The sequence below is a fragment of the Neoarius graeffei genome, chromosome 26, assembly GCF_027579695.1.
Source record: "Neoarius graeffei isolate fNeoGra1 chromosome 26, fNeoGra1.pri, whole genome shotgun sequence".
In the NCBI taxonomy this organism is placed as follows: domain Eukaryota; kingdom Metazoa; phylum Chordata; class Actinopteri; order Siluriformes; family Ariidae; genus Neoarius; species Neoarius graeffei.
The window spans coordinates 8,152,504-8,167,330 of record NC_083594.1 but is presented as its reverse complement, the minus strand read 5'-3'; the positions used below and the strand labels follow the sequence as shown (position 1 = coordinate 8,167,330).

At 45.0% G+C, this 14,827-nt stretch overlaps 1 protein-coding gene across 1 annotated transcript in view; it reads left to right on the top strand.

Annotated features, from left to right (window-relative positions):
• The window catches only part of rap1ab (RAP1A, member of RAS oncogene family b), a 57,349-nt gene that overhangs the window by 21,483 nt on the left and 21,039 nt on the right, over positions 1-14,827 (top strand). The window contains exons 5-6 of the mRNA XM_060909852.1: positions 4,281-4,421; positions 9,316-9,459. Of these exons, the coding sequence (XP_060765835.1) occupies positions 4,281-4,421; positions 9,316-9,459 (285 nt within the window). The remainder of the gene's footprint in view (positions 1-4,280; positions 4,422-9,315; positions 9,460-14,827) is intronic.

The window sequence follows — 14,827 nt, the reverse complement described above, 5'->3', positions numbered from 1 at the left end:
AAAGAGCAGCCCTGGAGGTATTTATCTTCTTCCTGTTACTCAAGCAGTTTCCGTCGCGTCACATACGTCAGAGGAAAGAGTGATGTGATTGGTTTAAGCTTCGTCACAGCCTTTTCTGGCTTTGACCAGTAGCAGACTGAGGCATTTCAGGGAGGCGGGTCAACCACGCACTTTGGGAAACGGTTGGGCTTAATATCTTTGGCAGACCAAATGCTCGCAGAGCTTTGAAGTCGCGTTAGCCAGACTAGCTTCAGATGGGTTAACTGCAGAGGAGGAATTTCATGGCGTGCTTGAGTATACGTGTGACAAAGGCTGCTTCTTTTTTTTTTTTTTTTAATGCCTCCGCCACCTTAAGGTGCAGGAGGTATTATGTTTTCGTGTTGTCCGTCCGTGCGTGCGCGCGTCCGTCCCGAAACCTTGTGAACGCGATATCTCAAAGGCTAATGAAAGGAATTTCACCCAACTTTCACCATTTGTGCGCTTTGGGACAAACATGAACTGATTAGATTTTGAGATCATAAGGTCTAAGGTCACTGTGAGGTCAAATGTCTGTCTGAAAACCTTGTGAACACAATATCTCCAAGGCTAATGAAAGGAATTTCGCCAAACTTTCACCATTTGTGCATTTGGGGACAAACATGAACTGATTAGATTTTGAGGTTAAAAGGTCACAGGTCAAGATTACTGTGAGGTCAAATGTCCATCCCCAAATCACAACTTTAAAGGAACAGTCCACCGTACTTCCATAATGAAATATGCTCTTATCTGAATTGAGACGAGCTGCTCCGTACCTCTCCGAGCTTTGCGCGACCTCCCAGTCAGTCAGACGCGCTGTCACTCCTGTTAGCAATGTAGCTAGGCTCAGCATGGCTGACAGTATTTTTTGGGGCTGTAGTTAGATGCGACCAAACTCTTCCGCGTTTTTCCTGTTTACATATGTTTATATGACCAGTGACATGAAACAAGTTCAGTTACACAAATTGAAACGTGGCGATTTTCCATGCTATGGAAAGTCCGCACTATAATGACAGGCGTACTAACACCTTCTGCACGCTTCGGCAGCGCATTGATACGGAGCTCAGATATCAATGCGCTGCCGAAGGTGTTAGTACACCTGTCATAGTGCGGACTTTCCATAGCATAGAAAATCGCTACGTTTCAATTTGTGTAACTGAACTTGTTTCATGTCACTGGTCATATAAACCTATGTAAACAGGAAAAACGCGGAAGAGTTTGGTCGCATCTAACTACAGCCCCAAAAAATACCATTGGCCATACTGAGCCTAGCTACATTGCTAACAGGAGTGACAGCGCGTCTGACTGACTGGGAGGTCGCGCAAAGCTCGGAGAGGTACGGAGCAGCTCGTCTCAATTCAGATAAGAGCATATTTCATTAGGGAAGTACGGTGGACTGTTCCTTTAAGGCGTGTAGTCTACCAGGCGGAGGCATCCCCATCGATGGCGTTAAACCTCTTCCCTCCCCCTTCATTTTCTCCATAATGTGGTCTTGTCAATTGCCACCCATCAGCCAGTTCTCTCCTCGCTACCATCCAGGGAGGGTAAAGCCGGCTAACGTAAAGCCAGCCAACTCCATCTTTTCGATTTCCTGCATTACAGGATAGATTAACACGCTCCAAGGAAAGCACTGTCTGTCTGCCCTCTTCTGCTTACGTTAACTTAAACTAAAGACAATGCGAATATCCTTCAACCAGGCGTCCACCCAGCCTGACCACCTGTACGTAGGAAGTGCTGCCGTCGAGAAGGTCTCGACGTTTAAACTCTTCGGTGTTTAGCAACAACAGGATCTGCACTGGAGCCGCCATGTTAATCAAATAATTAAGAAGGCTGACAAAAGGTTGCACTACCTTTTGCAGGAAGCCTAATCTACCTAAGGATGTTGGGGTCACCGTTTACTACAGGAAGATTCGTCCGGCGCTAGAGTACGCATCGCCGGTCTGGAACAGCATCCCAGGATACCTCGCAGAGGAAATCCAAGCAGCGCAAAATCACTGTATGGCCATAATCGGCATCTCGAAGACAAGTCTTGCTCTTGCAAGTCTGGAGGAACGAAGAGACGAGGCGACCCTACGTGAGCTTGAAAGGATTATAGCGGACCCTGACCATCCAAATTGCGTGTTCCTTCCAAGAATGGCGGCCCATGATTATGCAACTAGGAACAAAATTTGTCTCGCAATACCATTATCAGGAACTGAAGGACATGAGTCATATCTCAAGAGCATGATGTGTCATAAACAGCTGGACATAGAGTTTGACTATCTATTATACTCTATTTTATTTTTGGATGTTTTTCAACCACTTTGTTGTAAATTCAGCCTATGTTTTTAGTTCAGGATGAATTAATGAAGTTATTAGTGTCACTGTGATTGACTGACTGAAACGACAGTAAATCCATCCATCCATCCATCCCACCCAGAATGCACGACTGGTTACAGATGAGCGTAGCAATGACGGGATTGAAACTTGTGATCCGACGATGTAAGGGCGAATGCTTTTATGTTGCACCAGTTACATGTTTAACATCCCATGATTTCAGTTGCTTAAGCATCGTGGCTGGGTATTTAGTACGCTACGTACCGTACAGTATGTTCTACAATGCGATGTCGTGAACAGGAAGCCGTTTTGGATTCAGGCTCAGGAATAAAACCCGGGAGGTGTTTATGTGGGCTTTCTGGTTCTAATGTAAAATGAAGCCAAATATAAGACTACGTTCAGACTGCACCCTGAAATGACCCATATCCGATTTTTTTTTTTTTTTTTTGGCCCATATGCGACCTGTATCCGATTTGTTATTGACAATCTGAACGACACAGATCCGATTTTTTTTCACATGCGACCCAGGCCGCTTGGATATGTGGTCCTAATTCCGATGCATATCCGTTATTTTCACATGCGACTGCAGTCTGACCGGACAGGTCGCATTCATGCGACCTACACGTCATCAAGAGACAAACGTCACTATTCTGCGTTGGCTAATCCCGCCTCTTTGGTGGAAAACAACAGCAGAGAAGCGCGGCACAGCACGTCAACATCCCACCACCCCTGGCTGCGACTCCGCATCCATACCCTGCTTTCAACGGAGGTTGCTGCCACGGCCCCACACAGCGCCTGGACCAAAGCCCTTGCCCTCCTGCTTCTCAATTGCTTCCACAATACCAGGTTATTGTGTGAGTTCCGCCACCGCCGCCACAAAAACCACATCGCCAGGTCTCGCCTCATCTCCATGCTTTACTTGCAAACTTGAAGAGTGCGCTTTTTGTTTACGTATTACGTAGATGTGCTTATTACGTGTCGATTTGCGCATGCGGGACACTTTTGGGTCGTTTTCCGTTCATATTGGAGATCGCATACAAGTCTCATATAATTTGGTAATGTGAACGGCCTAAAAAAAAAAATCGGATTTCACAACAAATCGGATATGGGTCGTTTCAGGTTGCAGTCTGAATGTAGTGTAAATGACAAGGAAATGTACTGTGGATTGTTACGTCCTGAGCCCCATCCTGGCATCAGCTCGCCAGTGCACGGGCAAGGCTGGTGTCAGGTGGGATAATTAACATCATTCGTTACACCTGGGTGGCGTACCTGGAACATAAGGTGGAGCTTTGCTCTCCCTTAAGAGGCACCTGCTGGCTGTGTGTGTGGATGCATAGTCATTTTATCTGCACTCTCTCTTACTTTCTTCCCCTTCTCTCTTTTTTTGCCTCTACATTGACCACATAACTGACATGCACCTTCACTCATCCACACAGTCCACGCCATACTTTGCACCACATATGTTTACCCTAGACATTTGGAAAACTGGTAATTATAAATAAAAGTTTACAATTCAATCCGTAACCTTTTGTGTGGTCTCCCTTTTTATGCTGCGGCGAGTTTACAAGCCATGCCGTAACAGGATAAAAAAATAAATAAATAAATAAAAACAAATTGCGAAGGTTGGAGAAGCAGCCTTGGGCCCAAATAGTCGCCGGTTCGATTCCCAGAATCGGCAGGAAAAATTTGATGGCAGTTGCGTGAAAGAACAGCACTTTTCCTTTCCTCTGTGTCATGGCTGAAGTGCCCTTGAGCAAGGCAGCTAACCCCTAACTGCTCCCCGGGTGCTCTAGCATAGCTGCCCACTGCTCTGTGTGTGTGTGTGTGTGTGTGTGTTCGCTGCCCCAGATGGGTTGAATGCAGAGGAAGAATTTTCATACAAATAAAGGACAAAGGCTTTTACTTCTTAATAGTTCACTTTTTAATCCATTGTCATGTTTTGTATCCAGGAGCAGTTCACGGCAATGAGAGACCTGTACATGAAGAACGGCCAGGGCTTCGCTCTCGTTTACTCCATCACAGCACAGTCGACGTTTAACGACCTGCAGGATCTACGAGAACAGATCTTACGAGTAAAGGATACTGAAGATGTAAGTGAGCTCGCCAAGGAGCGTTTGCACAACGAAAGCATGCATTCAGCTGAATAAATCGGTAGTATTTGCCGAGAAGTCCCTTTAAGACCCCACGTTGTGTGATGGTTGGTATTTTGAGTGTATAGTGAATGAGCTTTCACTCGTCCTCAAGCCATGTCTGTTTAAAGGATGCCCTTTTTAGGACATGCGTGCCGGGAATGTAGTGCGAGTCGAGGATAAAACCCCGGAGCAGTCAACGATGCTGCAGTTTGTTATGATTGGCCTTTCTCGTGCGAGCGCTGTGGTATGGTGTGTGTTGTGGAAATTGTTTAACACCCAACTCGTGGCAAAATATGACACTAAAGTGCGAGGGTGTAAATACAGGTATCAGAGCGAACAAGCATGGAATCACTAAATTCAACTTGAGCGCTTTCAAAGTAAAGGAGAAATAATACTATTAAAAAAAATGTGGTTTTTTTTTTTTCCCCCAAATATATACACTACCGTTCAAAAGTTTGGGGTCACTTTGAAATGTCCTTATTTTTGAAAGAAAAGCACTGTTCTTTTCAATGATCACTTTAAACTAATCAGAAATCCACTCTATACATTGCTAATAGGGGTGTGCAAAATAATCGTCATGACAATGCATCGCGATACTAACTTTCACGATATACTGCATCGATTCTTGATGCCAAATATCGATTATTAATTTTAAAAAATGAATAAATAAAATTGGTTGGCGAACATCAGCCAAAAACAAGTAGAATACAACTTCCAGTCCTGTAAATGTCGCCGTGGAGTTTTTGACGCCTGCTGCCTTCATGCCAGTGGCATTTCCAGCGGCGGGCTACTGCGACCTAGACGTTCTGCATAGACATCATATGCGACTCTGTTTACAAATCTCGCTGGAACAGCGCGCACGACATGCTTGAGCGCTTTTTAGAGCAACAGCCTGCCATCCACGCTGCACTCCTGTCTGCAGAAATACGTAAATCTGAGGAGGACATCTGCACACTCGCCGAGTCTGACATAACTGCTGCGGTACTACAACATGCTAAAAGAAATATGCTAAGTGAGTGTATTGTTTCCTCATTTGAGGATGCTCCACAAACTATAAATGCATAAGGCATTTAAATATAATGTAAAGTAATGTAACAATAATATGATAATTTAATGTATTGAGTAATATAGTATATATATTTTGATATTTATTATTGCCTTGTCCTGCCATACTGCAGGTGCTGCAAAGAAATTGAAAACTGCTGCTATTAGTTTTCTTTTATTATTTTTAGTTTTATAAAGCCTATGCACTTTTTGTCATTAGTGTGTCCACTTGTTAAGTATGGAAACAGTAATATTTGTTTTAATGGTAACTACCTCCAAAGTCGTTTCAATAAATTCAGTTATGAACTGAGTTGCGGGCAGCCCGGTGGTGTAGTGGTTAGCGCTGTCGCCTCACAGCAAGAAGGTCCGGGTTCGAGCCCCGTGGCCGGCGAGGGCCTTTCTGTGCGGAGTTTGCATGTTCTCCCCGTGTCCGTGTGGGTTTCCTCCGGGTGCTCCGGTTTCCCCCACAGTCCAAAGACATGCAGGTTAGGTTAACTGGTGACTCTAAATTGACCGTAGGTGTGAATGTGAGTGTGAATGGTTGTCTGTGTCTATGTGTCAGCCCTGTGATGACCTGGCGACTTGTCCAGGGTGTACCCCGCCTTTCACCCGTAGTCAGCTGGGATAGGCTCCAGCTTGCCTGCGACCCTGTAGAACAGGATAAAGCGGCTACAGATAATGAGATGAGATTAACTGAGTTGCTCTGAGTTATGCATCAATTGGAGACACTATCCAGATCGTACACAGCCACTAGTAATTATGCTCTTTTTTTTTTTTTTTTAACATTTTCACTGAAGTATGTTAATATATCGCAATGCATCGTAATAATTCAAGAATCATGATGGTATCGCACCGTAGCATGTGAATCGTGATTCGAATTGACTCGTGACTTCTTTGCCAATACCCACCCCTAATTGCTAATGTGGTAAATGACTATTCTAGCTGCAAATGTCTGGTTTTTGGTGCAATATCTCCATAGGTGTATAGAGGCCCATTTCCAGCAACTCTCACTCCAGTGTTCTAATGGTACAATGTGTTTGCTCATTGCCTCAGAAGGCTAATGGATGATTAGAAAACCCTTGTACAATCATGTTAGCACAGCTGAAAACAGTTGAGCTCTTTAGAGAAGCTATAAAACTGACCTTCCTTTGAGCAGATTGAGTTTCTGGAGCATCACATTTGTGGGGTCGATTAAATGCTCAAAATGGCCAGAAAAATGTCTCGACTATATTTTCTATTCATTTTACAACTTATGGTGGGAAATAAAAGTGTGACTTTTCATGGAAAAGACAAAATTGTCTGAGCGACCCCAAACTTTTGAACGGGTATGTGTGTGTGTGTGTGTGTATATACAAGCACTTATTTTGTCTAATTAAAAACAATCTTATGCAGATGTGGAAAATCTGAAACTTTTATAGAAGTGAGTATAAATATTTACCTTTTTGTTTATTTTTATACAATACAGAGGAACAAATGGTGTCGTGTTTATTCTGTTGCCTCCTTGATGGATTTTTGCGCATTAAAGTGCATATCACGGGTAAATTCAGGAGCGAGATCAATGTAATTCTCCTATTTTATATTAAACTTTGGTCAAATAGGGGCGGCACGGTGGTGTAGTGGTTAGCGCTGTCGCCTCACAGCAAGAAGGTCCGGGTTCGAGCCCCGGGGCCGGCGAGGGCCTTTCTGTGTGGAGTTTGCATGTTCTCCCCGTGTCCGCGTGGGTTTCCTCCGGGTGCTCCGGTTTCCCCCACAGTCCAAAGACATGCAGGTTAGGTTAACTGGTGACTCTAAATTGAGCGTAGGTGTGAATGTGAGTGTGAATGGTTGTCTGTGTCTATGTGTCAGCCCTGTGATGACCTGGCGACTTGTCCAGGGTGTACCCCGCCTTTCGCCCGTAGTCAGCTGGGATAGGCTCCAGCTTGCCTGCGACCCTGTAGAAGGATAAAGCGGCTACAGATAATGAGATGAGATGAGACTTTGGTCAAATATCTGTCACATTTTGTGCATTTTTTTTTTTTTTTTTTTAAATTACCTTGCGCAATGTTGGAAAAATTCAGTCGAAATCGAGCCATTTGAGGCGAATTGGTCCGCCTCTGAAAAAACTTGGCATTTGGATTTCCTGGGAAACATTGATTTTCATGACGTCACGTACAGTACGTGCGGGACGCCTCCTTCTGAATCCTACGTCAGCGCTGGTTTGTTTGAGAAAACGACCTGGTGGTTTTCTGCAAATTTCTTCAACGTTATCATGTAATTATTAAAATGGTTAACAGATGTATCGTAGGAGGGTGTAGCAACACCAATCATGATGGGATTAGTACTCCTCGTTTCCCAAAAGACCGGACAATGAGAGAGAAATGGGAGCGCTTCATGCGAGGCACCCAGAAAAATTGGCTACATGCTACAGACTACGGCATTATTTGCGGTGCTCACTTCACAAGGCCCGACGACTTTGAGAACTATTTGCAGTAGGAAATGGGCTTCGCGAAGCAACTTGATCTGGAAAAAGACGCAGTTCCATCTGTCAGAATGCCCAAAGCAACACCATCTCCATCTGTGTCAGCGGCACCAAAGGAGCCAGCAGTGTTCGTCTCCCCCGACTGAAGGCAAAGCGCCGCATCCCTCGAAGCCGAGGACCAAGCAGAGCCGAGAAAAAGACCAAGAAAATCTGCAATTCACAAGTTGACTGTCGCCAATAATTCTAACATCTCATTATTCGTCATCCAAAGGTGAAGTAACATTGCGCTCAGGTGACAATTCCATATTTCAATGCAAAATCGCTCGCTGCTAAACTTGGTCTACGCAGGCTGTGCACTGAAACCGTACGAGCTCTCGCAGCCTGCTGGCGCTTCCGCAGGTGACGTCACGAATCTGGCTCCAGACTCCGTTGGGATTTTTCCAGACGCGTTTTATTTTTTTTTTTCTGCTCTAGACAGATGGCCTTGTGCAAAATTACCCTTCTGGATGAGTGTGTAAAGGGACATTCTTTCATATAAAAAAGAAAAAATGAAATTGGTCCAGGATATGCACTTTTAAGATCGTTCAAAATCCTAAGACTGTGTGGGGCTGAAAAGCTTTCTAGGTTTTAAAAAGTGATGGTTTGGGATATTTGAGCGAAGCACGAGAAGCCTGAAAGTATGAACGTGGCTGGAAACCCGGTTCGAGTCGGGACATTCCTGTGCAAAATCCTGAGCTGCACTCGCTGATGTGGCTCCGTCCGCTCCCCCGGGGAACTGCACGGTGCCTCCTGACTGTTTGGATTTGAAACGCTCTCACGCAGCCAGTCCAAATATGGCAAGGACCCTTTTAGTGAGGAGAAAAGAGGCGCTGTGTTCACTCCCGACTCCGCCGAGAGGATCGAATGAGAGGGTTGAAACAGCTTAGAGATGCAATAGCGCCTTCATGTGTGGGTTTTTTTTTTTTTTTGGGGGGGGGGTCATAAATATCTCGTACTTCTAAAAGTAAGTGTACCTCAGTAATAGTGGATCATTTATAGTCCGCTTATTTCATCCGGATTGTTTTTATCGTGCGTATTCTGAATTCTCAGACATCACAGGCAGAAATCGAATGCAAATCTGCAGACAGGAAGTAGATTTTATCCTCCGTCGGCAAGGCCAGGAATGTAATCTTACTTTCTACCCTTTTTTTTTTTTTCCCCCTCATGTTTTACAAACAGCTTTATCTTAACTAACCGTTCAAATTTTCATTGTTCGATTTGACTGCTGCTAAATAAACAACTATGAGAAGTAAACTAATGGTGGAGTTTCCAGATTGCAGAACGTTCCTACGAATTATCCTTCTTTTATAGGTGCCGATGATTCTGGTGGGGAATAAGTGCGACCTGGAGGATGAGCGAGTGGTGGGAAAGGAGCAGGGACAGAATCTGGCTCGTCAGTGGAACCACTGTGCCTTTTTAGAGTCCTCGGCTAAATCAAAGATCAACGTCCTCGATGTAAGTATAAGTGCTCATGGGCTGACTTGACCACGTAAATCCTTCATGACAGTAGACTTAAAATGTAAGGAGGAAGATGTACATTTTGGTCACAGATATTATAAGGAGTGTGTATTCATGCAACATGTGTTTTTAAATCACGTTCAGTTCATCAGCACTTGTATTTTAAGCAAACAAGTACCATAGAACGTCGTGTTTTAACGCATTTGGTAGTAGCCCAAGAGCATTAGCTCAAAATTGAGTCCAACCCGGAACAAATTAGTAACAAGCTGAATTTTTCAGAATATGTTCAGAATAGCCTTAGGAATAACATACTAAAAGTCCCCGGGAATCCACCTTGTGCTCTCTGAGAAATTCAAGATGGCGTCCAAAATGGCCACCGATTGGAGATTTTTCAATATCTCAAGCATAAAACATTAATATAAATGCAATTAAAATGTCAAATTATATGTTCTCTCATACAAGCAATGCAAATTCACCATTGTCACACTGTTAAAATTAAAATTAACCAAGATTACAAGGTCATTAATGTGGAAATTACATGGAATTTGATGGTTGACATGATTGACAGATTAGCTTAGTAGGCTACCTACATACATGAACATAATGTAAGACAACAATTAGACATCAATTTCCTTAATATTTAGTGCATCTTTAAGCTTTGATAAAATATTAAAGGGAAATTAAATTTGAGAACTCGTATCTTCTAAAACTACAATGGCAAGCTGTTTCAGTACACTTCTTCAACATTCCGGCGACTTTCATGACAAAAAGGTCTGCCTCAATAAAAGCTCTTGCTTATAAACAATGAGTAGACTTAAACACTTCTCAGTGCCTCAGTTGTAATGCTTGGACCTTTGTTGTACCATCACTGAAGTAGGGAATTTATTCAAGCTTGTTTAAGGGTGGAAAAAAATTAATCTTTGAGTTTCTAGCGCCAGTCTTTACTACTAGCAACGCCAGTGTGCTCGGACAAAAAATGACTAAACTCAGCATGACCTTTTTAAATGACTGAACTCAGCATGACCTTTTAACATGCCATTTTTCATTTTACACCATCAATGTACTTTAATTAATATTAATGAAAATAAGTGCTCCAACCCCTAGTAGTTGTGTTTGTTGTTTTGTGAACAGAATAGGATGATACGGAGTGAACGAGTAACCAATGGATCCACACTATACACAAATATACTGTTATAATAATGTGTACATTGTTATTATATAATGTTAATACACAATGTAATTAATACACACATGTTGGACTTTACTCTCCTACCCTACAGAACATATATTCTGACCTTTTAATTGCATTAATATTTTGTTTTGGGCCTGAGATATGGGCAGATCTCCATTTGACACCTTAGGTCGGAGGTCAATGATAGACCTTGTAGTCGTTTCATCTGATCTCCGGCCCTATGTCTTGGACACTCGGGTGAAGAGAGGGGCTGAGCTGTCAACTGATCACCACCTGGTGGTGAGTTGGATCCGCTGGCGGAGGAGGAAGCTGGACAGACCTGGCAGGCCCAAACGTATGGTGAGGGTCTGCTGGGAACGTCTGGCCGAGCACTCTGTCGGGGAGGTCTTTAACTCCCACCTCCGGGAGAGCTTTTCCCAGCTTCCGAGGGAGGCGGGGGACATTGAGTCTGAGTGGACCATGTTCTCTACCTCCATTGTGGACGCAGCTGTTCAGAGCTGTGGCCGCAAGGTCTCCGGTGCCTGTCGTGGCGGCAATCCCCGAACCCGGTGGTGGACACCAGAAGTAAGGGATGCCGTCAAGCTGAAGAAGGAGTCCTATCGGGCCATGTTAACCTCCAGGACTCCCGAGGCAGCTGACGGGTATCGGCAGGCCAGGCGTGCTGCAGCTCGGGCAGTTGCGGAGGCAAAAACTCGGAACTGGGAGGAGTTCGGGGAGGCCATGGAGAAGGACTATCGGTCGGCCTCGAAGAAATTCTGGCAAACCGTCCGGCGCCTCAGGAGGGGGAAGCAGTACTCTGCCAACACTGTTTACAGTGCGGGTGGGGAGCTGTTGACCTCGACTGGGGACATTGTCGGGCGGTGGAAGGAATACTTTGAGGATCTCCTCAATCCCACCGTCATGTCTTCCACTGAGGAGACTGAGGCTGATGACTCAGAGGTGGACTCGTCCATTACCCAAGCCGAAGTCACTGAGGTGGTTTGCAAGCTCCTCGGTGGCAAGGCACCGGGGGTGGATGAGATCCGCCCTGAGTATCTCAAGTCTCTGGATGTTGTGGGGCTGTCTTGGTTGACACGCCTCTGCAACATCGCGTGGCGGTCAGGGACAGTGCCTCTGGAGTGGCAGACTGGGGTGGTGGTCCCTCTTTTTAAGAAAGGGGACCGGAGAGTGTGCCCCAATTATAGGGGAATCACACTTCTCAGCCTCCCAGGGAAGGTTTACTCCAGGGTACTGGAGAGGAGAATTCGACCAATAGTCGAACCTCGGATCCAGGAGGAACAATGCGGTTTTCGTCCTGGTCGCGGAACACTGGACCAGCTCTATACCCTTCATAGGGTGCTCGAGGGTTCATGGGAGTTTGCCCAACCAGTCCACATGTGCTTTGTGGATCTGGAGAAGGCATTCGACCGTGTCCCCCGTAGTATTCTGTGGGGGGTGCTTCGGGAGTATGGGGTTCGGGGCTCTTTGCTAAGGGCTGTCCGGTCCCTGTACGAACGGAGCAGGAGTCTGGTTCGCATTGCCGGCAGTAAGTCAGACCTGTTCCCAGTGCATGTTGGACTCCGGCAGGGCTGCCCTTTGTCACCGGTTCTGTTCATAATTTTTATGGACAGAATTTCTAGGCGCAGCCAGGGGCCAGAAGGAATCCTGTTTGGGAACCACAGGATTTCATCTCTGCTTTTTGCGGATGATGTTGTCCTGTTGGCTTCTTCAAACCAGGACCTTCAGCATGCACTGGGGCGGTTTGCAGTCGAGTGTGAAGCGGCTGGGATGAGAATCAGCACCTCCAAGTCCGAGGCCATGGTTCTCGACCGGAAAAGGGTGGCTTGCCCTCTCCAGGTTGGTGGAGAAGTTCTGCCTCAAGTGGAGGAGTTTAAGTATCTCGGGATCTTGTTCACGAGTGAGGGAAGGATGGAGCGTGAGATCGACAGGCGGATCGGTGCAGCCTCCGCAGTGATGCGGTCGCTTTACCGGTCCGTTGTGGTGAAGAAGGAGCTGAGCCAAAAGGCGAAGCTCTCAATTTACCGGTCGATCTACGTTCCGACTCTCACCTATGGTCATGAGCTTTGGGTAATGACCGAAAGGACAAGATCGCGGATACAAGCGGCCGAAATGAGTTTCCTTCGCAGGGTGGCTGGGCGCTCCCTTAGAGATAGGGTGAGAAGCACAGTCACTCGGGAGGAGCTCGGAGTAGAGCCGCTGCTGCTCCACATCGAGAGGAATCAGCTGAGGTGGCTCGGGCATCTTTTTCGGATGCCTCCTGGACGCCTCCCTGGGGAGGTGTTCCAGGCATGTCCCCCCGGGAGGAGGCCCCGGGGAAGACCCAGGACACGCTGGAGGGACTATGTCTCTCGGCTGGCCTGGGAACGCCTCGGTGTTCTTCCCGAGGAGCTGGCCGAGGTGTCTGGGGAAAGGGAAGTTTGGGCTTCCCTGCTTAGACTGCTGCCTCCGCGACCCGGTCCCGGATAAAGCGGAAGAAGACGAGACGAGACGAGATGTTGGAATTTACTCTCCTACCCTACAGAACATATATTCTGACCTTTTAATTGCATTAATATTTTGTTTTGGGCCTGAGATATGGGCAGATCTCCATTTGGCGGCCATTTTGGACGCCATCTTGAATTTCTCAGAGAGCACAAGGGGGATTTCCGTGGACTTTTAGTATGTTATTCCTAAAGGTATTCTGAACATATTCTGAAATTTTCAGCTTGTTACTAATTTGTTCCGGGTATAACCCTATTACTCCTGGGCTATAGCTGCTGATGTTCGCTCATGAGCAGTACAGCAAATTAATTTTTTTTTTTTAAAAGCTCATCTGGGTGCAGGCCAGGCCGAATGAGCTTATGCGATCAAGCGTCATCGTCTGTCCACAATTTGCAAAAATCGCAACTCCCTCTTTCAGGATTGATTGATTGTATGCAAGTTTGATCGAAATCCAATGTTCCCCAGGCAGGTGTAGATAAAAGTTGTCAAGATGGTGGTGCCGCCTGTCATATTTATGATTTAATCAGACCCTCCAGGATTTCGCGATGTTGCGATTTGCAACTTCAACACAAATTCAACCAATTCCCGCGAATTCAGGGCGGTGTTGCAATTATATCCAATCACCGCAACTTTCCTGCAAATTTGACCAATCGTTGGCATCTTGAGGTGACGTCGACAAACTACCTTCCGCCTTACTTCCAGTTTTGCCAGATTGGGCAATTTCAAGTGCATTTTGACGGGTTTTGAACATATTTTGGAGAGGTAAACATCAGCAGTATCTGGCAACACTGCTTACTTCCGTGTACACGTTCAAGAGAAGCAGCGTGTGCGAGTCAGTGTTTATGTAGGCTTAAATTCTGTTACTGAAAGTGTGTTATGTTTACAGTGAAGGACTGTGTGCACTTTTGTTTTTTTTTTTAAACTTAATACAAGAAAGTAATGGATGCCAACATTTTTTGCCAAAATGGTATTTTATTTTCCATTGTTTAGGCAGCTTCAGCATCATACTGTGAGATTCGGTTCAAATTGTTTTTTTCTTCTATGAAGCCTGAGCCATTTATTTTATTAGTTTATAATTATTGTTTAATTTAGTCTTCAGGAGAGACTGCCTGCACACAGTACTAGTATTAATAGTTTTTTTTTCTTACATGAAAGCTGGGGCATTTATATTATATTTTAAGGTAACTTCATGTTGTGCTGTGAGGTTCTCTGCACTTTAACTTTTGAACCAACAGGAGCATTTGGATAAGTAAAGCCTATTTTTCTGCATTTTTGTAGTCCTGGTAATCTTTTATATTGGTAAAGTTGTTTATAGGACCATTTCTCAGTGTTTTTTTTTTTTTTTTTTTTTTTTTTTTTTAATCAATAGTTTTTCAGTAATAACTTAATATTTAACATATCACTCAATTTTAATCACAAAGAGAAAATCGCAACAATTTCTCGCAACTTTCACTTCCTCCCGCAATGTAATCGCAACAAAAACCTAAACACTGCAACTTTCATCGCAATTTTTGGGAAAACCCCCCCGCAACATCAGACATTTTAGCCCGCAACAATCTCAAAAAAGGCCCGCGAAATCCTGGGGGGACTGTTTAATGAGCGTCTGGAATTTCAAACTCTCACACAATAGTGTATAGATGAAAGCCTTCCGGATTTACCCGGAAATCCGGATATTTGACAAAACTCTTGAAA